Here is a 27,765-nt window from a genome sequence, read left to right as displayed (position 1 = left end):
TAGCTTGAAATACACTTTAATACACAGTGAGTATGGCGTGTTTTCAGAGATGTACAAAAGTTCACTTCTTAAATAAAAAGTCAAAGTAATCCCTCGAAATTAAATTTCAGCAGACAACGTAACCCAGAGGTGTCTGCCAGCTCCAGCGGTGATACCGAAGGAAGCATCACACGGATGAAAGAGGACACTGTGAAATTTCAAGACCTCAATTGCCAGAAATGATGTAACGTCACATCAATAAAACTCACACTGCTCGGGCCTCAGCGTCTTCCCGTTTGTGGCTGCAAGGCTGAATGGTCTGGCTTTTCACAGCAGGCTCAACCATAGATGGGCAGGGGGAATACAGAAAAGTAAAAATAATTAGTTCAATTAAAGTGAGCCAATCAAGAGTCATTGTTTTTTATCTTCTTCAGAGGTCGGGTCGAGGGTCGGAGGTCATCGGGTCCGTGTGCGAAGGCGCAGTGTTCGGCCTTCAGGGGGCAGCGCTGAGGGTGGTGGTTGTGAAACCAGCACGGACGAGTTTTCAAGGCGCCGGGGGCCACGGGCTTCCTCTTGGTATCCGTCACGGCAGACTTCCTGTCCCGCCAGTCTCTTATGTGCACCCTCCCTCCTTCCACTGAGAGACGGGGGAACAACAGAGAGATGCAAGAGCTTTTCAGAAATGAAGTGCTCCTTCCAAAACTTCTAAGTAAACCTGTTTCTATAGAGTAGTATTCATTCTGGGGTCCAGAAGAGAGAAATCTTTATTCCTGCATATCACAGGCAACAACACAGAGTTGGCTTAAAAACGCTCCTGGCTGAATCATCAGTACAAAATATAAGAAACTGTTATAGAAAATGTTACAAAGATGTACAGTGGCTTCAGAAATTATTCAGGCCCCTTTACTTTTTGCAAACTTTGTCATTTTAAATAGATAAAACTGCAATTTTCTCCTGTTGATCTACACTTAATAACCCATAATGATACATTTATTCAAAATCAAAAGCTGAAATCTCTCATTTATGTAAGTATTCAGTTTGGCCTGTGGCTGAGTCACTGTGGTGCATTCACCCTCTCCTTAATTCTCACCAGTCTCTTTGTCTCTGCCGCTAAGAAGACGCTCTACAGCCTGATGTTACTACCACCGTGCTTCACCGTAGGGGTGGTATCAACCAGGTGATGAGAGCTGCCTGGTGTTCAGACATGATACTTGGAGCTCTGCTGGGTTCACCGTTGGGTTATTAAGGTTCTTCTTACTCGGTTACTTAGTCTAACCAGACGGCCAACTCCCAGAAGAATCCTTTTGGCTGAAAATGTCTTATATTTCACAATTACTGAGGCCACTGTGCACTCAGTGCTTTAGAAATGGGTTTATACCTTTGTGTGTATGGCTCGCCACACTTTTATCATGGAGCCTCAAATACACAGGTTTGTGCCTTTCTAAACTATATCCAATCAATTCAATTTGTCACAGGAGCACTCCAGTCTAGTTCTGAACGTCTCAAGGATAATTAAAGCAAACAGGATGCACCTGACTACGCACAGCAAAAGGTCTGAATACTAAATGAGAGATTTCAGTTTTTGATTTTTAATACATTTGGAAAAAAATATATAAAACCATGTTTTCATTCTTTGTCATTATGGATTATTGAGTATAAAATGATGGGCAAAAAACTTAAAATTACATCTATAACACAATTAAGTGTGCAAAAAGGGTTCTTTCTGAAGCCACGGTATAAAAGGCTGGAATCCAACTACCTCTAAAGACTTGGTGGTTGTTCTTGAGCAGCGTCTGAAGGCCTCCACACTCCTTCTTGAGGAGCTGCAGGGTTTCCTGCTCCAACAGCCCGGCGACCTCGCTCACCGACAGGCTGCCTGAAGAGGAGCGGAAGAAAGGGATGAAAGACGAGAGCAAAGAGTGACAAAGGAGCAGCAGGAGGTCTATCAATATTACATTCATCAATATATTAGCACGCTGCTTCACAGAAATTATTTTCGTCCAGCTCATCTCAGAGTGGGGAGGAGGACTCCCAGACAGCTGATTGGCTTGAGTCAGTTTCACCAGTTGTTTTTGAGAGAGGCAGCGCCATGACTGCAGTCTGACATCGTTGCTCCAGGAGCAGAGGGGTGATACATGCTATATACAGAACATTTTACAGGGCGAGAGGAGGGGGAAAAAAAACAACACCTCAGTCACTGTCTTTCGGTGTTAGTCAGGGCTGTGAAGTGTGTTCAATTAAAGCTGCTCCGAAAGCTGTCAAAGCGACCAGCATGCATTTCATCATTGTCGTCACCACCCCACTGGGACAATAATTTTAGATACCAAAGAGCAAAAAAGGAGAAAGGGGGATACTGAGATGCACAAAATCCTATGCAGAGAGTTTAGCTAACAGTAAGCCGATGGATGACGCAGTCCGCCCGCCTTTGGGCTCCGTTTCATGGGATCTTCAGTATTTCTGGCTTTGCCCTTTTTCACCCAGAAGAGAATTAAATCAGGGCTGACCTTTGGTTTGTACAAATGACAATCTCCCCTTCTCCTCCTCCTCTCATACTGGGGAAGGACACACCACCGGATTTCTAATCTCTTTCGTGCCTTTTCATAACAATATTTGACCCAAATCGGCCGACATCTTAATGCGAACTCCATCACACTTTTACACCAAATCTCTGGTGGCACTTCAGGGAGTCTCTGTTGGTTTAGAGATAATTAAATTTGAGAGGATGTCACTGTGAAACACGTTGTCTCTGCCTCTGATTCCAGTCCAGCTGGTCAAGGAAATAAATGTACCATTTTAGAACTAATATGAGTTTTATTTATAATTTTAATGGTAACTATTAGAATTTTACATTCAAGTTAAGATGGTTTTCAGTTTTTTCAAACTTCTTTTTCTGCTACTGACGTTCGTGAGAAAACATATTGTTTTTTCTAATATATCCCAAATTTAGCTGATGATTCTGCTGAGGTAATCCCTAAAGCATGCAACACACTCCCACACTCACAGACACTCGCACAGCCAAGCACAGTCCTGTGCTGCAGAGTGTGAAACTGGGCAGGCTGCCGTCCTACTGCCCAGACGCCAGGGAGCTCCAGGCCTTAATATAATATCAATACACTGTTTAGAGCTGCCCTTTACTGCCTACAATGTTAATGGGGATTAATGGGAGAAGGGCAGTATTGACAGAGTGGACTCTGCTTGGACTAAGACCAACACAGGTGACTTTTTTTTTTAGGTTGCACGTCCCCTGTGCAAAACTCTACGACGGCCTGCCATTGATTGCCTGTTGTGGATGATTGTTTTTGCTGCTCAGGCCAATTCAGAATCAGGCTGAGTGGAAAAAATTAGATCTAAAATTGCTGAGTGGTGAAAAAAAACATTCGAAACGGCATTTTCAGCTACCAAGAGTACAGCTGTGGTGGAGGGTTGCTCTTGTTTTTTTTTCTTATATTGGAAAAGAGGGGAAAAAAGATGCAACAGTTATGTGTCTTTCTGACTTTTCTCAAGTATTTCCTCTTTTTCTTGTGAAACACTGGAGTAAAGTCACTGAAGACTGAGGCCAGCAGCAAATATTTAAGTTATGTTTAGTTAAGTATGACAAACAAGTCAAGTGGTAAGGGCCCACACCAGATGCTCTGAGCAGTGAGTTTGATTTCTGGGTAGCTGAACCATTTGCTTCATGTCCTTACCTTACTCCCTTTCCCCATGTTTCCTGTGGCTGTCAAATAATCTTCAAAAAAAAATCTGTTTAACTAATCGATACATCCACTGATATCAAGACAAAGACGTCCTGCCATGCAGAGGTGTGATGATGATGATGATTCTGGGGAGCACGACTTACAGCTAGGTCTTCTGGATGACTTTGGGCCTGTTAATAACATACTGCACTTTCTCCCACACAATCCCCCCTTCACGCAAGGTGGTTCAGCACATTTATGAAACCAGATGGGAGGATTTGAGGTGTTGCAGTGCGTAATGCACGTTAGATGTACAGTTACACACTGACTTTCGTTCTCGGAGTGATTACACAACTGCGTGAGCCCAGTCAGCAGTACAGCATGCATGAATTAGTGCCTTGACTCAGAGCTTCAGTGGCCAGCATCACACCTTGGCACACTTCACACGAAACGCTGGTGCGATGCACAGTATTTTAACTTAACAGGATAGAAATATCGTGCTATGCTACACAACAGCAGTTTCATATTGGTTTCAAATGTGAAACTAATGCCTAGATACATTAGAAGGGTTTCAGGATTTCAAAGGATAAGTAAACAAGCCAAAGAATCTGAGCAGATTTTGATGCAGACTCTCCATATTTTACACACACACACACACACACACACACACACACACATATATATATAAAAAAAATCTAGCTCTCTTAGCCATCAATCATTGCTGCCTCTATGACTGAGTGTGTTTTGTTGAGGCTTCAATCTGTCACTTCCACCGCAGAGAAACACCAAATTGGGCAAACCTACAGAATCATGAAGGTGATAAGCTGTTCTTATTATATATTACAGTTTGTTCTTGTTAGTTCATGAGCTAAATGTGTGTTTTTGAGATCTGTTTGTACTTGCAATGAGATAAAAAAAAAAAGAAGAGACTTGGAGCTAAGGAGCAACTCATAAATATGTTCAACAAAACTTGGTCTTTAAGTCACTAAAGCCAGGAGACTCAATAACTAACTTTTACTCAAATATCACGTTAGATATCAAAAAGGAAAAGATTAAAATAGCAATAATCCTCACACTCTTTGAAGATATATTAAAAATGGAGAGTAAATGAATCTCAAGGCCGTGTCGATGACTCTGAGGCCTTCCTGGATCTCTTCAATATACGCTGGCTCGCCCTGAATTTACCCTTTGTTCTTACACAGCAGATAACTGGTAGGAATACCTCAATACAAATGCATACTCATGCATAAATCATAGACAGTGGTGCATTATTCATCCAGTCATCTCTATACAGAGTTACAGACTCCCTTTATTCGCTCTCCCTCATATTTTCTACCTCTAATTTCAGCACCGACATCCTGAGAGAGAATTTTCTGTTTTAATCATAGTAGTCCTCATCTCCTTATCTCATTGATATTGTGCACGTCGGCGTGACAGTGGGGCGCAGAGGCTTTGACAAAGGTGATGCGTAGGCGGTGTGTTAGTGAAACTGTGTGTGTGTGTGTGTGTGTGTGTGTGTGTGTGTGTGTGTGTGATGCGGTGTGCGCATGTGGTACTCCCTGTACCGTGCAGAACAGGAAGTGGCTGGCGGAGGGTGAGATACAGAGTTCAAAGTGGCGTCACTTTGTGTCACGCAGGCCCTGCCGACTGATGCCGAGGGGGGACAGGGTGTTGACGAGAGAGGCAGAGGGTTAGATAGGATGACGGAGGGGGGATCAGACGAGAGGTTCAGGCTGCAGACGTGCCACAAAGCACCTAGAAATATATTTTTTAAAAAGGTACTGACGAGAAGTGTGAGAGGTGATTCATCCGTGCTGTTTTGAAGGTATTTAGGCTATGTGGAATTACAGAAATAGTTTGACATTTGGGGGAATGCGTGTATTTTTAAGCTTTCTGGAGGAGAGATTGATGAAAAGATCAAAACCACAATCGTATTAGCCCATTAAATACACAGCTGCATCAAGCAGCCAGTTAGCTTAGCTTAGCACTAAGACTAGAAACAGGGATACACTGGTAACTGAGTTATTTCACATAACTAAATCTAGCTAAACTCGTGCTAAAGCTGACGTAAGTAGCTTAGCACGTCTCAGTAGCAGCCATCTCAGATTTGGAATCGAGTGGAATTCATGTTATTATGTTAGATTTTTCATTCTATTAATGTATCATATTAGTTTTCAATGACTTCAATATAATATAAATAAATGAATTATCATTAATTAATAATTACTAAGAGAACAGACACCTAGCAAAACAGAGCTATATTTGATTATAAGCTGTAAATAATCCAAATAATGTTTTCTTAAACAAACTGATTATAATGTACAAGAGGGCTAATTTTAACACATCTTGTCAGTAGGTACTGTAGGAGTGTAGTATCTGTATTCTTTAAGTATCATGGTGGTGCTAATCTCGTCCTTTGTAGGCCTGTAACAGATATTGTAAACTAATGAATTCAGAAAACCCCGCAGTACAGGATCAGTGAGCTTCTCAGATAATGTGTCCTACTCTGGTTTTAATCTGAATCTGTTCATCACTTCGGTAGCAGCTCGTGTCCAGGGAGACCGGTGTGATTTGTTTGTTTATCTCGGGTGTTTTGTGGCTGTTGTGGTTTACCTCCTCGGTTCCAGTCACTGGAGGAACCCCCGCCGATATCCTCAGTCATTCCCAGAAGAACATTAGCGACCCGCAGGACAACACTGTCAACAAAGTCCCGTGGGAGAGCGGCGCAGTTTCGAACCGTTTCAAGCCTGTCTCTGGGCTGGAACCCGGCTCCCCAGCTGCTCCCAGGGGTCCTGTCAGTGTCTTCGTTACCAAGGCAACACTCCCCATCATTTCTGATGTCTGACCTTTGAACTACGAGCCGGCGGCTCTGGACATAATGGGCTCTTCGCTGCTCTGCCGCGGTCTCGTCAGACAGCTGGTAGTTTCTTGACTTTCCCACCAGACACACCTGCAGAGAGAGAAGCTGATTGTCAGGCCGACTCCCGTGGGTGCTGAGGCTCAAAACTGTAAAACCAGACACTCGAACGTAGAAATGACATGACGTGTGTTGCTATGGACAAAACCAACAGAAATTATTTTGGATATATGTACTGACTTCGATCCTTCAAACTGATGACGACTGATTCCTGTACATTAAAACCACTGTATGTGTACTGATGCTATTAATAGCCTCTAGCTGTGGAAGAAATGTCTGTTTGGGGAGAAAAAGACTTGATTTATTTCTTGATTTATGAGACTCAGGTGGACAAAAGGCAGAGATGCACAGATGCACCTGTTTGAAGAACAGGAATACATTTTATGGTCATTTTTATGACTCCTGCGCAAGAAAAAATATGTTGACATCTCTGCTTTATGAAAATATGACGCTAATGAAATATTGGAAAAATCAAACAAAACAGGTACCTGTGCATTAGCTCATCAAGAAAGCAGTATGCTGCCTTAACTTTTTACCACCAACTGATTTTATGGCTATGTAGTCTTTTTATGAACGTGTAGTCTCAACATATTAGACTCATTTTTTTTGTTATTGTGGTCCTTACAGATTGTACAGGTAGAGTGTACAGATGGAACCATAATTATATGGTGTTTTCTACCTTTAAATCAGAAACAGTGTGGTAAAAAGGCAGACGACCCAACTGTGTTAAAGGGACACGCCACCAATTCAACACATGAAGTTGTTTGTATTCATCATGTGAAGTGCTACTCATCCAGTGCTGTGTAATGTCCTCCGTGGCTCCAGAGGGAGCTTACCAGAGTCTGAGGAAATAACCCGAACATCATCATCAAGGTTATAAGGACAAAAAGTCAGAGCTTGAGGGTTAAAAGACGGGTATTATGGGAACTGTAGGATCCAGAGTTTTTGTGACGTGGCCCATACTAGAGACTAAAGGTCAGGATATGTTCAGTTCTGCTGCTTCCATTTTGAATTCTGTCCCTCAACTTTACAGAGGTACAAAAGGATTCATATCTTTATTTCTTCTTCTTTTTCCCAATTTATAACACGTTATTAATGTTATCGTATAATTTCAATGTTATTTAGCAGTAGAGATGGACAGGAAACATGGGGAGAGAGTAAGTGGGATGACCCCCTGTAACTAGTTTTTATGTAGATGTAGGAGTGTAAAAAAGATTTAAAAAGATGTCAATCACACAGTATGACGGATGTTTAAGGATAAGACGAGCCTTGTGTAAAATATAGGAGGTTAAAGACGTTCTATATAAGCCTACCCGTTTGGTGGATGGTATTCTCAGGCAGTCCTCCTCTGTGTCGAAGCCACTGACTCGGCTGACCTCAGCGATGAAGTCGATGTATTCCTTATACTGAGACTTCTTACACTGCCGTCTCTGGTATTTTCCATAGAAGTCGAAGAAACAGCAGGGCAGGACGAAGTAGCGGCAGAAGTAAGAAGACCTGCAGTGAGAGCGAGAGACACAATCTTACCCAAACAACATGAGAACTTCGGTGGTGAATGTACTGTGTTTGAGTGCTACTTTTGTTTTTCTTTAAGTAATCTTCTGAAAGTGTTCAGACAGGAAACAACAATCCATTACTGGAGATTATCATCTGTAGCCACATTAAAGAAAAGTAGAGCCCTCAGCCTGAGGCTCAACATCGCCATCAGGTGGTCTCCTTAGAAAATACACACTTGTGATGTGACACACACAGGAAAACACACACACACGCACACACACACACACACACGCTCACACATCCTCTCTCTGCCCATAATGTTATTCCCAATTGGAGGATCAGCTGGCACTTGAGCTGCTGAGTGAGATTGTGTCTGCTGATGACTTGCCTGGCTGCTATAACTGGGATCCACGGTGTGAGCTCGTCTGAGTGGTTCCCAATCAGCCAATCCGTATCCGGGAATAAGAAGCTCTCGTTGGGAGTAATTGCCTTTTCCTAAAATAGAAAAGACCCAAAAAGCAAAAGAGCTCCTTAGAGCGGAGAAGACGCACACCAGAGTGATTTGATTGTGAATCCGTTTTTGCAAACTGTCAGAAAAGGAAAACTTTTTTATCTCCTCAAACTTTTAATAGATCAAAGAGCACCTGTCTAGGTGAGACGTATGAAAACTCATTTGAAGTGGTTTCTTGATAGAATCAGGAACACATTCTTCTCGACAAAATGATGATCGAAATAACACAATCCCAGCAAATCCATATCTGGGTCATTTCAACAGGCAGGTCCAGCATGAACCAACATCACAAACGATGTGCGTTAAGAGCACTGAGGGCTGTGAGGTTCAGAGAGAGTTTCCAAATGAAGGTTCAGGACTGAGAACGGCGTCCCTGGGGACCCGGAGAGATTGCTCTGCTCACATCCGCTCAGTGAAAATCAGTCAATAATAGATGACCTGAAATGGAAGCAGTCAGCAGCTTGTTGTCAAATGAATGACTGAGACCACGACGCAGACAGGAGAGTGCAGAGTTTTTGGGGCAGGTTTTCCAGTAAATGCGTGAATGTTTACATGAATTTGTCTGAATTCAGTAAGGGTCCCCTGTGCGGTAGTGTTTGCTTTTTGTAGCTGGTGGCAATCATTACAACAAGAGTCTCTTCATGTCAGGCCACTGTAAAAATATCACCGTTTTATTACTGTTACTTTTTTAAAGGCTTCTCTCTCTGAACTTTGCAATATGCTTTTTATTTTATCTTATTTTTTTAAAAGACGTTTTGCCACAGTTTAAGTTTCATTCAATGGCTACAACTGACATCGAGTAATCTGTCGAATACTTTAATGATCAATCAATTAAAGAGTTTGGTTTTTACGTGTCAAAAAATAGTGAAGAAAATGCTTCCCAGAGCCCAAAGTCATGTCTTCAAAATGCTTATTTTATCTGCTGTCAACCTAAAGATGTTCAGTTAGTATCACATAAGACCACCAAAGCAGGAAACTGTCACATTTAAGGAGGTTTAAACAGCTAATGGATTATCAAAATTGTAGCTGGTGGATTTCCTGTTGATTAATCAATCAGTGACCTAATTGTTTCAGTTCTAGTTCAATCTGTATCGTCATCAGGGGCTAAAATAAATAATAAGATGGGGTGTATTTAAGTTTTACTGGTTTGGTGTTGGTTTGGATTGATAATTACTAAAAAGGTAAAACATCTATCTTAATACATAGATTCTCTTTAAATTTGTTTATTTATAAATGTACTTATTATTTTAAAAGCACATCTTATTTTCTAAGTGTTTTAAGCTTCAAAAGAGTTTTGAAGTTCAGTCTTGGCCTTGGAAACTGCAGCTGATAAAACAGTTTCACCTCCAGGTCCTTTAGTTTAGTTTTCATCTTATCACACGATCTTCATCAGCAGTTACCAAGGAATTCCAATGTACTGCTTCGAAAGCTCCAAAATAGCAATTGAATGGACCTTGGCGTATGATAAGTTCTGTCAGCTACCTGATACACATTTTGCACTTCACCAGAAAAGATTTTCTCATTTTCTGAAATGTGCATCCGTCTCATATGAACAGAAGAATCGACAGTTCAACCTTCTCTCCGCTAATCAAAGCACAAAGCAGCAGCACAAGTGAGGGGGCGACACCTACAGCGTGTGATATGGATTCCACTTTTACTGTAAAAAGATAATGACCGTAATTAAAAACCTAAATATGGCTACCACGAATCCACCTTCTTCGTGCTCAGCCCGCTCACCTCTAGCAGAGTGTGGGGGCCGTACATGTCCCAGATCTTCCTCTTCCGAACATCGATGCCCTTTCCAGGATGCTGCAACACAAGATGGCATGACGGTCAGCGGCTAATCGCTCTCAGGCACATTCACACTCATGGCCATCGCCTGCTGTGTGTAAATTCAATTACATCTGTCCTAGTTTGTGATTGGCCGTTAAGACGACATGGTGCTGTAGATTTAACATATTCAGAGACATGAATTCCCTCACCTGGGCTACGAGCAGCTCCGTGTCATTGATTAAGCTGCTGGAGAAGGTTTGGCTGATTGAAAGGTGTTGAACTAGAGGCAATTTTTGAGGATTTATTCCATATGATACAATCTGTTTGATATTCAGACACATGACCAAACCTTACAGGACCTATATAATAAGAGGGAGTAGAGGTTGAAACTACGAATTATTTTGCTTATTCAAATAATTTTGTTCAGCTTAGTTCAAAGATTTGCAAATTAAATTCTTCACAGTGTCGGCCATATACATTTTTTGCTTGTTTTTTTTAGCTATGCGACTGCATCCGCTTTCAAATACATGTTATTAAAAAACTGTTTGGTATCACTGTGGCAGTAAGGCACTGCGTCTGACTGTCTTTATTTCTATTCCAGACCTATTTAACTGCTGTTTGTAAGGTTATGAGGTCAGAAACCACCTGTTTACCACTTATCACATCACGGTTGTTTTCTGTTGCTGTTTTGAGGGGCTTTGGACCAGGAGGTAACATGCTGTCGCTCCCCGATGAGATTAAAATCACATTTCTATCATCGGTGTTACTGATTCATACATTGAGAAGCTAATCATCTCCAGAGGAGGGAGGGTCTAACTTACCCCTTCATTGGTCAGTATGTGAACCAGCAGGCCGTTACCACAGCCCAAGTCCACGAAGGACTGCCTGGCAGTCAGACCTCTCTCTGCTCGCTCCTCAGCCCACAGCACCTGTAGCACAGCGACGGACACTCAGCACTACTGTATGCTCACGAGAGCTTTCAATCATTTCAGTAAAACCCAATTTACATCTGCGGTGTGACACCTGCTGCTGTTGACACCCCTTCACCTGCCTCTGGCTTTGAATTGATGTGCTAGGTCAAAGCTGTTGTTCACACTCAAATTGATCGACCCAGCTTCGGTTGCATGACCTGATAACAGGCAGCAGATAAAAATGAGTTTCACCTGCACGTGCGTATATAAGGTAAATATATAAAGTAGCTGCAAAAAGACATGTGAGGCACGAGGGTCACTGAAAAACTATTCTTCAATACACACATATATCTTCAAGACCCAGTTCAAGTATAGAACAATTTCATTTGACCCACAAAATCACTGCTTTTGGTGTAAAACAACATTAATAATAACCAGGTTTGAACTCACAAGGAGATACGTAGCGATGGCAACATCCTCATAGACGAACTTCTCAGGATCTGTAACCTCAGGCCAAACCTAGAGAGCAAGAGATAAAAATACCAGTGCTCCATAACAAAGATCAATACCTACCCTATATATCAACAGCATTAAAGCACCAGAGCAGTTTCAATATAAACCGACAGCCTCACACCGAGCTGACTTTACCTTGACCATGACCTTGTACTTCTCCTTCAGCTGCTGGTACGTGAGGCTGTACTTCTCCACTGGCAGCAGAGACAAGGTGCTCCTGAACTCGCTGCTCTTGGACTCGGTGGCCCAGCGCACCAGTTTAGGCAGCAGATCAGCCGACAGCCAGGGCAGCTTCGGGTACGCCACGCCATCAGAGAACCACGCATCTGAAGTCAACACGTGCAGCTCCAAGACCCTGCAGATAAAGTCGTCTGGATTGTTTTTTTTCCGCCTTGTTTTTTAACTTGTCTAATTATAAAAACATGAAGTATTGTAAAGCAGCTAAGCTCCAGGAGCCCAGAAAGCTGCAGGCTTACTGTGTATCATCTGGTTTGTGCTGATGTGCTACTAAAGCACAGCACTGTCAAGATAAGGGTCTTAATGCGGGTCCTGCTTCGGTACTGTCCCTGCATCAAAATCAATCATCTTATCAATCATTCTTTAATCAAGATGTGCAGTAGTTTAGTTTTGAAGTTTATTTTTGCATATTTCTAAATGAATGTGCTTAATCAAATTATCCCACAGGTAATATGGGCCCTGTAGTGCTCTAGCACAGATGAACTGCACACTTTGCACAGACAGTGGGAGGAATGGGGAATTAATACAGGCCCAGCAGCTAATTTCCTGCCCCCTGGTAGGTATTTCAGGCCATGATATACCCACAGATTGCTGAACAATCCCATTCTCCAATCAAGTTCTGTTGATCTACCCAACATTATTTCCTAGTGGTTCACATCATTAATATTCTGCCACACTGTCCTGCTTTTAATCCATCAGACATAGAGAGCAGGACACCCCCCCCAAAAAAAAACCTGGCTGCAGCAGAGGAAGAGAGACAAGCGTTGGTGGAGGAGAAGAGACATCAGTGACACTTAAATCAAAATCCGCCAGATCATGTTCTGTACACTTTGGATCTTTTCAAATTAAAATACAATATTTCACTGTTATATATTAATAAAGTCCGCTTGGTCTCCAAAAAACACTTTCAAAGTGCCACCAACGACTCACATCTCAACATATATATCACAAATACATTAATCCATACTGTATCTCACTGCCACTATTACTACTGCATACTCAAGCACAGCACCTTTATCGCATTTTAGAGTTGTGCACAAGACTGTGTGCAGTTTAAACGTTTATCAGTCTTGTTCTACAATGATTTTTTCTGCATGTGTCTTCTCTCATCTATGTTAAAATGTACGTGCTCTCTAGGAAATCAAATAATGATAAGTGCATCACTCAGTGTGCAGTTCTAAATATTGTTATTTAGTTCATTCAGGCATAAAGTACTTTCACAACAACACAAACGCCTACAGAAGAGTAGACTTTCTTCTTTGTTAATGCTAATCAAACAAGAAAGTCCATTAAAGTTCATGTATTCAGCAGCGCCTGCCGATACATGGATACAATATCATGTGTAATATACAGTGTGCCATGAGACTAGAGATCAGCTTAGATTTTGGTTACTGAACTATTTCATAGTATAGTAGATTCCTTTTAATTTTCTTACTTAGATGCTCGTTCAGCCACTCACCATTCCTCACAGTCCTGATGGAGGAGCTGGATCTGATGAATGTTGCCCCTCTTTAGAGACACCTGCCCTCCTGAATCCTCTTCAAATGGAAGAAAGGTCACTTGCTGTCTGTCAAAGTCTTGAACACACACAGACATTTTTAAAATCTACCATAAGTGAACGGAGTTTGGTAGAGAATTTCATTCAAATCCACTCTTACCTTTGAGTATGACCTCTTTATGCTGTTTTGTCCCATAGCAGTTTACTTTGGGGATAAATGTCCTGACACTAGAAGACCAGGGTTGTTCCTTTTCGTGTGTCTGTGCGGGGGAAACCCCGCTTGTCATGAAGGAAAACACATTATGACAGAGTTCAGGATCATCCAGCAGGAACCCCAGAGCCTCTTTTCCCACATTTTCACTCTCCGTCTCCTTAACTCCGCAAAGACGCTTGTTCACAACGTGAGGTTTCTTTATCCACACGTCTACGGCTGACCAGAAGCCTTCGGGAAGAGTCTTACAGTCTCCTGGAAACTTTATGTCAAAGAGTTTTGGCATAATTGAGTCTTAGACAAGACTAAAAGCCATGTGTTTACAAACGGTGAACGGACTTCCGGGGACATTTATTTTTTTAGAAAAGCCCCAGAAAACTAGTAAGTTAAGATGAGACTTACGTGTAAAAACTAGCCGGCGTTATTTCCTAAATAATGCCAAGGCATAGAAAAAAAACAAACATTGAGCTTTATTTTCAACATTAGCCTGTGACAGAGAAGACTAACGTTGTCGCTGGATGATGACGTATCCACAAGCTCCGTCATCACAGTCCGACAGTAGAGGGCGCTGTAGCTCCTCCTGTGGGTTTAATCAGCAGCCAATAACAATGATAACACTGATCCTTCAGGAGAGAGAGATTGGTTTTCTTATCAGCACTCTTTGCTGTTTTGCCTTTTACAAATAAATAAATAATCGGAAAAATTACCAGCAACATTTCCCGGCTATCAGTACGTCTTTATTACTTTATCAGGATGCAGCATCACTGTTGCCTCGGTGACGGCTACTCTCTGAAGTCAACATTGATAATAATAACATTAATAATGTCAATTAACAATGATAAAGTCACAAATGAATTCATGGTTGAAAAAGATCTCCTTGACATCGTTCACATTATTTCACATTGTGTATATTATATCCCCAATAGCTAAATATTCCACTGAAATACAAATGTATATGAAAGCATGTATTTATCTGCCATGTAATTTTGATCTGGAATATTAGGAATTACATTCATCACGTACATCTAAGGGTAATGTGCTGTATAGCTTTCTAACTTTGCTAATTTGGTTATATCTAAATATTTTTTCTATTAATCTGTATCCTTTTTCTATACACATCTTCTAAATTTCTCCTTAGAAGATCAATAAAGTTTCACCTTATCTAATCTTATGTTATTTTAATTACTGTGCCTGCCCATGACATTAACATTTTCATACAGTATCTCTATCAGCGTGTTTACACAGAGTAAAATATTCTTTAAAATCTTTGCTTGTTTTTAATGGTATAGTGTTTAGTGGCATAAAAATAAACATTTTCTAGATGCACAGATTTCCCTCTAAATTCAGTCGGACATGTTTGGTGTCTTTTGAAACTTCAGGATCTTACTGGAACATAAGATGAAGTTCTGTGTGTCTGAACAATGCACAGCATGAGACTTTAATAACTAACTCAGCAGCAGATTCTTTCATCCACAACAGTCTTAGTATGAACTTTTATGTTAAAATTAAAGCCACGAGGTTTAATCACTTTCCCTCCTTTCAAATCCTGTGACATCTGACTTGTGACCTTTTAGGCAAACAATGCAAACGGATGAATCAAGTTGTTTAAGAATTGTTCACTCTTTGTTCCTCAGTAATACGCCATGTATCGTGTATCATGACCACAGTTTGGATTACGGACTGTTAGGGCCGTTCTCCTGAACCCAGACTGTAGAGAAATACTATTAATGCTATCACATTTCTCTCTGCTCTTTATCAGAATAGCTTCGGCTCAGTTAAATCAATTAATTCTGCATTTTCCCAGCAGTGATTCACGGGCCAAGTCCCCTCACCTCCAGCCCGAGAGAAAGCTTCCCACACTGTAAACTGACACCCAGAAACTTCAGCCTGGCAGATTTCAGACAGCAGAAGGAGTGTAAACATCCAGCCCACACACTCCTCATTAGCCCTGCAGACTCAACTGCTCATCAGGTCCTGCAAACGATGTCTGTCGTGTTGTCTAAATACCTGTCAGGTGGGTTAAAGATGACTGCCGCTGTAAATCCTCACCTAGTCATCTATTCTGTCTGTCAGTGTTTCTAAAAAACACAAAGAAAAGAAATTGAATGATAGGAATTTCTATGAGCTATACTGTTTAAAACCCCACATTTATTCCTGCTGATGAATCCTCAAACAAACTGTCATCTGTCCATAAATCTGCTTTAGCTGGAAGTGCATGGAAGCAGTGTAAAGAGATCTCCAGAGCTGCTCCTGCATGCAGAGCCCTTTGAATGGCTGCCCCACTGAAAATCCATTGTGTGTGTTAAGTAACTCAGGCAGGGAGGAGCGACTAGGTGAGATACTGTACCAGGAAGTGCAAAGTGCAGGCAGGTGGCTTGCTGGTTTGCATTCACAGTGACAGCCATGTGAGAGGATGAAAAAAAAATAAAAAAATCCAGTCAAACCAGCCTGGCAACAGCAGGTTATGGAGGAGAGACGGAGACAGAAAACCATTTGAGTTTCCGTACTTGACTCATGGCTCATGGCAAGTTTCGTTTGAGTACACACCTAAGAATTCAACACGGCCAGCGGAGAGAATTGATAGTGTTATTCATAGTCATTATTTCTGCATCCACAGCCATGACTCAATTTTACCAGATTATAACATTAGTCAGTTAAATATGTTGATGCCCTCTGAACACATCATAACAAATGAGCCTGCACAGTCATAAGAGAATTAACTAGTGTTCACTGCTTCAATATTTACAGCTAAAATTAGATACATTAAATTAAATAAAACAACCTTTGTAAAGGTTTATATTAATTTTTTATTGAATCTGAATTAATTCAACTGTATGACTATTTTAGCAGCTGATGTGTGTGATACTCTTTTTCTCATTGATATAAATACTGTTAAACAATCATCTACTGTACTTCATCATCCAGTTACACCACGTTGTTCACACATTGTTATTAACTGGTGGCCCGTGTAGCTGTTTCGTGCTGATGGTTTATGTCGTTAGAGTAACGTTAATACCTGTGCAGATGATTTCTGTCACTTCAGGTGAGATCAGCCAGCAAGGGGTGTGGTCAGCTGGGAGACCAGGAAGAGGCGGAGAGCAGGGCACAAACACACACACACACACACACACACACACACACAGGTAGACCACAAACCTGCCTGTTGTGGCTGATCAAAGCATGTGATATAAAAAAAAATATATAGGCTACATCTCCGCCAGTAATCCGCCTGGATGTTTCATTTTGGAGGAGTATTTAGAGGTATTTTAGGATCCAGAGGAGAGTTGTGATTTGTGGAGGGAAAACGCGCTCCGTCGACGTCGCTGGAGGTTTGAACGCCAACATGGATCACTGGTCTCGGGGCGTGTGTGGTTAGAAAAAAAAATAGCTGTCAACCACCGGAGAAGTGACTTGTTTTGATCAGCGGTGAGTGTCACGGCTTTTCTACATTTATATGGGTGTCTGTGTGGTTACAGTCTGGGAAATACCTGATGTCTGAGAGCTTGATCAGGTTTCAGTGAGTTGGTAGTGAGACAGTGTCCTAAGAACATTCACAAAAAGGGGCTTTGGGCACTAATGTTGTATTCGAAGACCTTGTAGAGAGCAATTGGGCGGAAATGTTAAAGGCAAACATCCCAAATGATCATGATTTGTCTCTTTACAAGTGTGTTTTACTCCAGCACTGTACTTGATCACAGTTTTAAGGTGCTTGCACTTGAGGTTAAATCTCAGGATTTTTTTTATTCTACTTCACCAGATCTCAGAGGGCAGCATTAAACCTTTTATTACCAACATGTATTTGGCAGCAGTAGTTTTGTGTTTATGTACAAAACATGTGATCAGTCAATAGAAATTGTGCATTTTGTGCATTAAACAATACATAAAGTGGACTTTAGCAATCATCAATGATATTAATGTATGTATTAATGCATAAAAAGCACTTTTACATACATTTTGTTGATATCAGGGAGTATTTTACACAAGATCTGAGTGCTTCTTCCATTGCTGCTCTGCTCAGTGATCATGTTTTCTGTGCTTGGAAAAAAAATTCACAGCGTCTTGGGCAACTTTTTTTTGAGAGGCGCACCCTTCACTTCTTTGATAACAGATGAGAATGTTAGTGTGATCTGATATCAGTGACTGGCGTTATGCACCTCTCTCCGCTCACCGTGGGTTGATCTTGATTTGTTCTCGGGCTCAGCCGCCGGAAGCAGACATCACCAGTGTAAACAAATGCTCTGCAGAATGTAGCAGCACTGGATCAACAGATCTGTTGGCCATTTGAAGGTGCAGGTGATGATAAAAGTCTTCCCCATTCAACCAGCGACTGTTTTAAGCTGTTAACCAAATAGCTGGACATTTGGTCACACATGCCATTAGCCTGAGAGGATCTTTTCAGTAGCTGTGCAGGTTAAAGATTCATCACTCTGTACATAGAGAGAACGATCACAGAGCTCTCTCTGTTTACCAACCTGCGTCTATGTGTGAGTGTTTTCTTTATGAATTTGAACGTGACCTGCCGAGAACTTGTCTCACGCTCACTTAAGTTAGGTGCAAATTAATTGGGAGTTGTCCCTGGAAATGTTTGCAAGTCCAGACTAGCACCCTCGTGTTCTTGCCTGGTTTTTTTCAGCATCAGTTTTTTTGTAGGAATAAACAGAATAGAGTGCAGCTCTGCTAGTGGTTAAGTGTGGATGTTAATTTTTCTCAGGGTGGCTAACAGGGGAATGTTGAAGGCCTTCCCTGACTCATACCGGCTGGGCTCGTTGTGCTGATAAGCGGCTGATTTATGGCTGTATAACCCTCTCGTAACACCAAGAACTTTTTTGGTTTTTAAGCAATAAGGAAGCTTAGTCATCCTCGATATTGCACTAATGGCACAGGACACTGAAACTGCTAAAGTGTCCACATTTGAGATATTAAAGAAATGCAAATTAGTCAGCAGATAGTTTATTGAATAGCGAAAATGAGGAGCTGCTGAAGAGCTTATTCATCATGCTGCTGTCAGCACACAGCTTGACTTCAGTAGTTACATAAATACTGTGTGAACAGGATCCCGTCTGACTGGTGCCCCTAAAACACCGACAAGCTCCTCCCTGCAGTCTTTCTCGTTGCCTTGGGACTCCCTGCAGGATCGTTGCCTCTGAGGTTCAAAAGGAGTGAGTTCAGTGAGCGGCACTCATCCTGGGCCTACTTGTGGATTCATCTGAGGAAAAGAAAACTTGTTTTTATTTCCTGTCATGTCACCCACCTGTTCCTCTTCATATGTCTTCACCTCTGTGCTTCATCTGTCACCATTCTACGCTCCTAAGAGGAGTTAAATGTGACTTGGTGGTTCTCTTGGCTACAAAAAGGTGAAAATGTACTCTTCTGCCACTTTATTCTTCTAAACTTAATGAATCAGTTGCCAGTATGAGATCACGAGACACCGACAAACAACTTGTTAGAAGCTGACACACAGCCAAAGGGTGAACAATCCCCCTCCGGCATTTACACCAAGGGCTTTTTGTTAGGTCTCCGTGGTAACCTAACAAGGCCTGAGTGGGAGCGAAGTTACCGTTAAACAGGCTCTTTAATGAGATGAGGAAGACTCAGGTAGAGCACTGGTTCAGAATTGCGTCTGTCTTTGGGTTTTGTCCCCACACTGGAAAACATGGTTGAGTGCTCAGTTTGTGATCTTGTGAAGACTTAATGACCAAAATGAAATATTTGAGGAGATTTAATTTGAGGACTTATATAAAAACGTAATACACAAGAGAAGGTCTTATAACCTTTGGCCTTTGACCCTAAAGGCAGGTCGGCCAGGTCATGCTGATGGACCAGGAAACTCAGTGGCTGTACCACCTCCTGGCCGAGGTCCAGTTGGAGAAGTTCTACCTGCGCGTCAGAGATGGCCTCAACATCACCCGCATCGAGCACTTCGCCTACGTAAAGGAGTCCGATCTGGAGCAGATAGGAATCAGCAAACCTGGTGAGCCTCTCTGTGATGTTTGCTTCATCACAAGAAAAAAAAAAACACTTGTTTGAAGCTTTCAGCCACATGCCATGGCCTTCATCAGCAGATAGATCTTCCCCTTTGTTAAGTGTGTGTCATCAATGTGGTGTCATCTTGAGGATTTACAATGTGGATTCAAAGCTCTCATGAAAATAAAATGAAAATGTATTACATGTAATTTTCATAAACCACCTTCAAATCTGATCAATGAATCGTTGCAGCTCTATTTTTTCATTCAAAGAAACCCGATCACTTCTTCTTCTCTTCTGGCGACTCGGCGTCACCGTATAAAACTTTTGCCTTTAAGTAAACTGGCATTAGCAGCAGTAAGAAGTACACACCATGTTTGTGAATGTGTCAATGGCAGCTCTGCCCACTGTGAGGGATCTAATAAAGGGATAAAAACACGGACCTCTCTTATTCGTCTTCCTCCATTTCAGATTATTATAACAGGAGGTGTGTGTGATCCCCAACAGATAACATAACTCTTGAGATTTCACTTCCTACTTTTCAACTCGAATAAGAAGCAGAACAGCAACCAAATATCATATTAATAGTTTAGTCTATAAAATGTCATGTTGCGTATAATTAAATTTTTTTCTTCCAGCTCAAAGAAGATTATGGGACGCTCTGAAACGCTGCAAGACAAATTCACGATCACGGGTGGCCAAGGTCTGAAACCTGAATTCACATCCACTTTTTCTCAGAATTCATATCTAGTGTGTGTGAATACATGTAGTCAGGCATGGCTGTCAGTAATAACTTTCTTATTCATTTATTGATGCACATAGGTGTTAAGTCGCAGTGTGGATGTGGGGGAGCAGTGGAGCGGAGGCAGCCCGCCTCAGGGTCAGGAGGGTGGAGGCCGGGCTCTTCCTTGTCTCATCCAGGACAGCGAGCTGATTCTGGGAGAGAAGCTGGGCTCCGGGTCCTTTGGGGTGGTGAGGAAGGCAGAGTGGCACACGCCCACTGGGAGAGTGGTAAGGGGCAGTTTTACAGGATCTGATCAGTAAGAAACATGTTTTGGGCATTTCTTTGGCTGGATATCATGTACTGTTTAACAGATACAATTAAATAGAATAAAATCCCCAAAACAATCAGCATGTATTATAAAATGCGGTGTGCATACATATGTATGTACAAATCAAATACATTCATCTAGGGACAAAGTTATGGCTGCTGTTATTTGTGTTTGTGAGAGGAGCCACTTGTCCGTAGTGCCCAACCCATAGATAATTATCACCCTGCTTCGTATGTCCCTGCAGCTTCATGGAGCGTTTTAGCCTCTTTCAGCTCTTGTTTTGGCTTAATTGCCCACAACTTTAACGTTTTGGTTCACTCTTGCTGCCTCTATCAGCTTACTTACCTGCTGCAGCAGGTAGCTGCTAAAAAAAAAAAAGCCATGATAAAGCCATTATACACTATCCACTCAGCACCAAACAGCGGACAAAAAAAAGTTAGAGACAAGCCAGTGAATACGGTGGAGCATTTAGCAGCTAAAGTGCCAGGTAGTTTCCTCAGGAGTTGGTGGAGACCAAAAACGGAGCCAAAAGAGAGTGAATATTTGACTTGCATTCATAAGGTTAGCAGTAGCACGGCTCTATAAGAATGCTAATGATCCTTAGCTTCAGATAAATATGTAAATTCGTCACTGTCAAGGTTCTGTTTACAGCTTGTTTCTGCTGCCACCAAGTGCCCTAAAATTCAGGGTTGCAGGTTCATAGTTATATTCAAGTTTATATTATAAGTTTCCACCATCCACCGCTCATACTTTTGAAGAGTGATAGTTTTATTGTACCTTTATACTCCATACTATCTGTTTTGGACTGATCCTCTGAACAAACTGTCTCTGTCTCTTTTTGTCCCTCCTAGTTGCCTGTAGCAGTAAAGTCACTAAGGAGCAGCATGTCCAGGCAGACGGACACACTGTCGGACTTCCTCCAAGAGGTGACCACAATGCAGTCATTGGACCACCCCAACATCATCCGACTTTATGGTGTGGTGCTCACACAGCCCCTCAAGATGGTAAGAGTGGGGATTAATGAATATATATTTGTGTATATAGCTGAATACAGCTGAAATACACAATTAGCTATTTTTCCTTCCTTTAGGTAACAGAGCTGGCCCCCTTGGGCTCACTATACGACACCCTGCGCTCACGGCAGTACGAGTACCCTCTGGTCCGCCTCTGGCTCTTCGCCAACCAGATCGTGGCGGGTATGGAGTACCTCGAGAGCAGGAGGTTCATCCACAGGGACCTGGCTGCGAGAAACGTACTGCTGGCATCCAGAGAGATGGTGAAGATCGGGGACTTTGGCCTAATGAGAGGCCTGAGCCAAGAGACGGACCACTACGTCATGACAGCACACAGAAGGATCCCGTTTGCATGGTGAGGGCTGATGGGAAAATATGAAGATGGAGGAGAAAATAACAATAATAATAACATTTAAAATGATATGCATTGTGCTAGTTACTCCTTGTGGTCCGTCTCCCTGTTCTCCCTGCAGGTGTGCTCCAGAGAGTCTTCGCGTTGGCTCTTTCTCCCACTCCTCAGACGTGTGGATGTTTGGTGTCACCCTGTGGGAGATGTTCACCTACTGCGAGGAGCCCTGGTTCGGCCTGTCAGGCAGACAGGTACACTCTTGTCAGCTACATCTGAACATTCACGCTATACTTTCCACGCTTGCATTCATGCTAGCCAGCATATTTGTCCTCATGTGTGGAATGCGTGTCCCCACCCTGATGCTGTTTGCCTTTGTGTTATGCTTATGAGTTTTAATATCACATCAACATTCACTCTCTTAAATCCAGATTTTGTGGCGTGTGGAACGTGAGGGGGAGCGTCTGGAGAAACCTCCAGATTGTCCCCAAGAACTGTACGCTGTCATGCGGAAGTGCTGGGCCTGCAGTCCTGCTGACAGACCCAGCTTCACCCAGCTTACCACAATGGTGGCAGAGGTAGGCAGCAACATAATGTGAAGCTTTTTAAGTCCCTGCTGATCAAGTCAGAGGAGGGACTATTGATCAATCCTTTACAGAACAACCTCTTATTTTAAATGATGCAGAAATGTATGATTTTTCAGCAAACCTGCCTCGTTTTTCCTCTCCTGTCTGACTTTGCAGGCTAAACCAATGGAGGTGCAAGCAGCTAGGGACTTTGCTGAACCCAGAAAACTTGCACTTGTGGCCAACGACCTTGTGACCGTCATAGACCATGGGTGGGTGAGAGAAAGGAGGGTGGGGCTAAAGGAGTAAAGGGGAAAATATCTTTGACCAACACAATGGGCCTTTGTTAGGATGAAACAGAGGTTTAAATGGGCATGCTCTCCAAAGCGCATTCCAGTGGTGACTGCATTTCGCTTTGTTTGTTTGAGCAAGTCTAGCAGCTATCACACTGCCGTCAATGTTTTCTTAATTTAATAGATCCATGGCCAAGTTATTATTTGCTTTGTCACTATTTGCAGTTTGCAGAAAACATAATATTTGCATAATGCAACAAAAAAAATGGCACCTGATCCCATAAAAATCAACATAAAATAGATACTTACTGAAATCAAAGTGTTAATCCAATTCTCTGTCTCGCCCCTACTGTTATACTGACCACATTGGCCGCTATGTTGCTGTTCAGCAGGTGAAGTCTCACTTTAATCAATGCAGAGTCTGAGCAGCTCTTCCTCTCTCTGTGCAGTCTGGAGCTGTGTGAGTGGAGAGGCCAGAACCACAGGACGCTGACAGTCGGCTGGTTTCCTGCGAGCCTCGCTGTGCCGTTACTGCCTCCTGCTGCCCTCAGTGCCGCCAACGCAGGGCCAAACCCTGCTTCCAGCTCCGCTTACATCTCAGCCCCGCTGAAGGGCAGCCTGCAACACACGGGACACGGAGACATCAAACCTGAGCGCTGCTGGGGAACACCTGAGAGTGTGGACGAGTCAGTGATACTACTTATTCATTCCTCTCCATATATATATTATAATATTCATCGTTTTTTCAGAGCAGGAAGTTGTCTGCCGTCAAATCAATTGAAGCCAACCTAAAAGTGTCCTGACACAATGCAGCATATTGTAGATTTGGTCAGTATATCTTTTATACCTCTGTGCCGGTGACGTAAACGAGTTGTTCGTTCGTCCGTCCCATTCTTGTGACGGCGATATCTCAGGAACACCTTGAGGGAATTTCTTCAAATTTCGCACAACCATCCACTTGGAGATGAACTGACTAGATTTTGGTGGTGAAAGGTCAAGGTGACGGTGACTTCACTAAACAAAGTCAGCAATATTTCATACAAATGGTGACATTTTATATCCAAAGGGACGAAGGTCAGCTTCAGTATCATAATGTTGGGGGGAAAAAAACGCTCTTCTGGCCATTATTCAGTGCCAAAACTCATGAACAGAAGGGAAGACCGTGACCAGCTTCTTTGCAGCAGCATCCATATTTGAAGCGTTGTCATGGTTTAATCAGGAGCAGCTTTATTGGCTGAGCACGTGAACACATACAAGGAATTTGACTTTGATTTGTTTCTCTAAATTGAACACTCTAACAGACATAGAGAAGAACAAGATCAACGAAGCCTGACAAAGTTAAGTCAAATGGATTTTATTTATACATCGTTATATCACGAATCAAAGAAGTTCCTCAAGCGGCTTCACTATCTGTACTGCATGTTTATCGCTCACAATCATCACTATATATATGTATTATGCGAGACTGGAGAGACACGGATATGAGCTGTAATTTGACTGGTTGGCGGAAGGATACAGCTGCGAGGCGGTAATTCTAGTTTATGTGAACAGACAGGGACTTGAATCACAGAGCTAAAAATAAACGACACAGACCCAGAGATACAAAGTTCAGCTCTAGTAGCTGTTTTAACAATATTACAGTGCCTGTGGGTGTCTCTTTTACTGTCTTGTAGCCTTTGCTGCTTTTTTCCCCAAGTCCAGAAAAATCTCCAAATGACAAGTTTCCCATTTTTGAGTTCTCGGCCTTTATATCATGCAGAAAACGGTCTAAACTTTAGCCCCAAGTAATGGACTTTTATTGCAGAATGCTAACGGCAGCACAGCCCTGAACTTTCACCTGCTGTCAGTCAGTATACAGTGATTTGTGAGTCGAGGCTGTCGCACTAAATGTGTGAACCATTCTGACTATGCAGCGGTGGCAGCTGGAGGCCGGGCCCTGCCAGGGAGAAGGAGGGCTCCAACCTGCAGAAAATGGCAGGTAGGAACTCCAATAAAACCAGCTGCAGAATGTAGAGAGTAAACATCGTGACGTGGCTTGATATCATCTGTTATTGGAATTAATCAAATATTATAATAATTGACTAAGTTCTTTACTTATATCACCATTAGCTTCTATAAAATGGCTGTTAGTCTTCCCAAGGTCCACTAAAGATTTAATTCTTCACATAGATATCATCTATCATTACCACACATTCTGCTTTTAAGCATCAGACACACATTTCTTCACACATTCTATTGTTTCTTATACTATTATTAGACTTGAAGCATCTTTTCCATCCAGGATGTAAATCAGCTCATTCTTTCATTCATTCAGTCTCACTAATTTGCCTGTTGACTCACGGTTGACCAGTCTGCCCTCTAGTGGCTTTATTGTTTCATCCTCGCTGTGCCCACATATACTCTGATATAGGATCACTAGCACTATTCATTACTGATAAATTGTGCAGGTTATGATTACTTCTTTGCTCATTTCATTTGATAGATTAAAGTAAGTGTACATTGTGAATTAAAAAGTCCTCCTCCTGTGTCTTCAGGTATGTCTCGGAGCCTGGAGTCAGTTTTGGGCGGACAGCGGCCTCGGGCTGACACTGTAGGAGCGGTCAGAGTGGATCAGCAGGGCAGGTTGGTGCCCTCTGTGATGGTAGCTCGCAGTGTGGTGATGCAGCAGGACCCACGGCGGTTCAGCGAGGCCAGTATCATCCCGCCTCCGCGGCCGCCACCCCCCAACCTGAAACGCTTGAACATGAAGCCCCAGAGGAGGCCCACGGTCCACCCAACGGCCCCCGGCACGCCATGGCCTCCGCAGGTGGTCCTGTCCCCTCCGACGCAGACACAGCCTCAACCTCAACCTCTACCCCAACACCAACCTCTGCAGGGCGCAGGAGGCTCCAACCTGGTTAAAATGGCCAACATGGCACGCTCAACCCCGCAGCTGGATGAGCAAGCAGACAACAGAGAGAGAGAGAGAGAGAGGGAACGAATCAGAGAGCGAGATAAGTCACCTCAGGTGCAGAACACGAGAGACAGTCTCATCGCACAGGTGAGAGTCTGATCTTATTAAATTGTTGCTTTTTTTTCTGTGCGAAGACTTTCTCAGTGGGTTACAATACGAGCTTCGCTGCTGTGCTGCAGGTTATGGAGGCAGTGCATGGGGTGACCACCGATGAGGTTCATACTGCACTTCAGCGTAACGACTGGAACCCAGTGAGAGCGGAACAACAACTCAAGGTAAGACCATGAAACTACTGTTAACATAAAGGAGTCAAATATTTTAGTTTGTAATAGTTTCTGATTCTGCAATTAAGTGAAATAAACACTGAAGCATGTTGCTTACAATGGGCTTACAATGAATTCACAACTGGTGTTTTGCATTTGAATGCTGAGAGTAACACCTACTTTGAGGTGTGGACAGATGTGTAAAGTTTCTACCCTCTGAGGCAAATAACCTGCAATCAAGTTTTTATCTGTCTTTCGTTTCGTCAGTCTTGTTCTCTATGAATGATCAAGATGTTTGCATTTTCATTGCTGTTCCTGATCCCCGCCTTCTTGTTTCGTGTCTTTTCAGCTGGAGCAGCTGTACTCGCTGAGCCTGTGCTCCAGAGAGGACTGTCTCAGGATCCTCTCCAGGCACCAGTGGAACCTGCAGCTCGCCAGTCGCTACCTGATCCGATGGTCACGGGAGGACAGGACCGGCCCCGGCGAGAGGGAGCGACCGCAAGTTAGCACAGAGAGACGAGTCTGACGCAATTTTCGGACTAATCTTACCTTTATTAAATCATGGATCATGGGTGACTTTTTCAGCAACGTCTTGACTCACACTGACGCTGGAAGCTGCACAATACCTCCTGACATGGGAACTGACGGGAGGCTCAGTGCATACACATGTAGAAAAATGAAGATGGTTGAAATGTAAAAAGGACAAATATGTTGAAACATCAGAATTTAGCAAAACAACAACGTTCCTGACTCCTGTTTTTATACTTTTAAAGAGACACTATCCTGCACATGATATTGTTGTCATTTTGCAAATAGTTTTTGTATCTTAATTAATTTGTATATATTGTGTTAGAAATTATTATTTTATTGAATAAAATTGATCTGGTCTTATTGCTGAGCTGCCATGTTTATTGCAGAAGTGCACCATGATTACTGTCTTAGACTTGCTAGACTTGCTTTTCTTTCTCTTTTCTTGATTTTTTTTTTTTTTAAAAATCAGTGTAGCAGACATGTTGTGTCATATAAGGCATATGTGGGAAAAAAACGTATGAACTTTTTGAGTCCGCTTCAGTTGGGGTTGAGGACTACAAGTGTGAAAATGATATTTGGGGGTTCTGAGTTAGAAAAAAAACTGGGTTTACTACACCTGTGTGGCCTTCATCTCTTCATCTCTTCGTCTCTGCTTGAGGCGGGACTGTTGAGTTGCACTGTGGGTAATGTAGGCTCTATGTCTTGGTCAGAAAGCAATAAAAAAAAGATCTGTGGTTCTGCTGCTGCATCTATTTTGTGAAGTGTTATAAGAGTGCTCTTCCATAAACCTTAGTGTTCACAGTACCCACAGTATGAGCTTGTTTGTGAACCATAATACTCGTTAATTTAATACAAACTTCTTATTGTGTTGGTGCATCAGAAAAAGATTTAGTATCTTAAAATGCACAAAATTGCCTTGTTGCAAAATTACAAAATATATCAATTAAATTGCCCTGAATGCAGGAAAGCTTTGTGTCCTCTACGTTTAATTTCCATCTTAAGAGAGAGCTCATTCATATAATTCTTATACTCAGCATACAGAATTATCACATATTACTGGGAG

The 27,765-nt window shown here is 42.4% G+C and overlaps 2 protein-coding genes across 4 annotated transcripts; one reads left to right on the top strand and one right to left on the bottom strand.

Annotated features, from left to right (window-relative positions):
- trmt44 (tRNA methyltransferase 44 homolog) lies at nucleotides 1-14,125 on the bottom strand. Of its 2 annotated transcripts, none has more exons than XM_070854649.1 (11): nucleotides 13,671-14,125; nucleotides 13,472-13,589; nucleotides 11,911-12,130; nucleotides 11,713-11,781; nucleotides 11,173-11,280; nucleotides 10,316-10,387; nucleotides 8,456-8,562; nucleotides 7,884-8,067; nucleotides 6,267-6,603; nucleotides 1,739-1,855; nucleotides 1-616 (listed from the first exon to the last, which is right to left on the bottom strand). In XM_070854649.1, exons 1-11 carry the CDS (start codon nucleotides 14,005-14,007, stop codon nucleotides 384-386), a joined length of 1,902 nt encoding a protein of 633 aa, XP_070710750.1. In that variant the 5' UTR covers nucleotides 14,008-14,125; the 3' UTR covers nucleotides 1-383. The 2 variants fall into 2 exon arrangements, 1 of the variants encoding a protein (XP_070710750.1); XR_011585939.1 differs by having other exon boundaries at nucleotides 588-616; nucleotides 1,739-1,851.
- A 2,750-nt stretch (nucleotides 14,126-16,875) lies between these two features.
- On the top strand, nucleotides 16,876-27,436 carry tnk1 (tyrosine kinase, non-receptor, 1). Of its 2 annotated transcripts, XM_070854874.1 has the most exons (14): nucleotides 16,876-17,147; nucleotides 19,514-19,692; nucleotides 20,324-20,388; nucleotides 20,508-20,696; nucleotides 21,589-21,741; nucleotides 21,828-22,105; nucleotides 22,224-22,350; nucleotides 22,528-22,674; nucleotides 22,840-22,934; nucleotides 23,405-23,641; nucleotides 24,869-24,933; nucleotides 25,490-25,995; nucleotides 26,088-26,183; nucleotides 26,521-27,436. In XM_070854874.1, exons 2-14 carry the CDS (start codon nucleotides 19,530-19,532, stop codon nucleotides 26,695-26,697), a joined length of 2,298 nt encoding a protein of 765 aa, XP_070710975.1. In that variant the 5' UTR covers nucleotides 16,876-17,147; nucleotides 19,514-19,529; the 3' UTR covers nucleotides 26,698-27,436. The 2 variants fall into 2 exon arrangements, with proteins under 2 accessions (XP_070710975.1, XP_070710974.1); XM_070854873.1 differs by lacking the exon at nucleotides 16,876-17,147 and having other exon boundaries at nucleotides 19,507-19,692.
- Nucleotides 27,437-27,765: the final 329 nt, after the last annotated feature.

Source organism: Pempheris klunzingeri, chromosome 23 (assembly GCF_042242105.1).
Source record: "Pempheris klunzingeri isolate RE-2024b chromosome 23, fPemKlu1.hap1, whole genome shotgun sequence".
NCBI classification, from domain to species: Eukaryota; Metazoa; Chordata; class Actinopteri; order Acropomatiformes; family Pempheridae; genus Pempheris; species Pempheris klunzingeri.
Note: the sequence above shows the minus strand (reverse complement) of the source record. Positions and strands in the feature narration are given on the sequence as shown.

What these genes read in the sequence shown, in the direction of transcription:
- tnk1 (XM_070854874.1), top strand. Translation starts at nt 19,530, where the DNA reads ATGCTGATGGACCAGGAAACTCAGTGGCTGTACCACCTCCTGGCCGAG. An exon ending in GTGACCGTCATAGACCATGG is followed by an intron (nt 22,935 to 23,404) that starts GTGGGTGAGAGA and finishes CTCTCTGTGCAG; the next exon opens with TCTGGAGCTGTGTGAGTGGA. An exon ending in GAGCGGAACAACAACTCAAG is followed by an intron (nt 26,184 to 26,520) that starts GTAAGACCATGA and finishes GTGTCTTTTCAG; the next exon opens with CTGGAGCAGCTGTACTCGCT.
- trmt44 (XM_070854649.1), bottom strand. Translation starts at nt 14,007, where the DNA reads ATGCCAAAACTCTTTGACATAAAGTTTCCAGGAGACTGTAAGACTCTT. An exon ending in TAAAGAGGTCATACTCAAAG is followed by an intron (nt 13,590 to 13,670) that starts GTAAGAGTGGAT and finishes TGTGTGTTCAAG; the next exon opens with ACTTTGACAGACAGCAAGTG. An exon ending in CATCAGGACTGTGAGGAATG is followed by an intron (nt 12,131 to 13,471) that starts GTGAGTGGCTGA and finishes CTTTATCTGCAG; the next exon opens with GGTCTTGGAGCTGCACGTGT.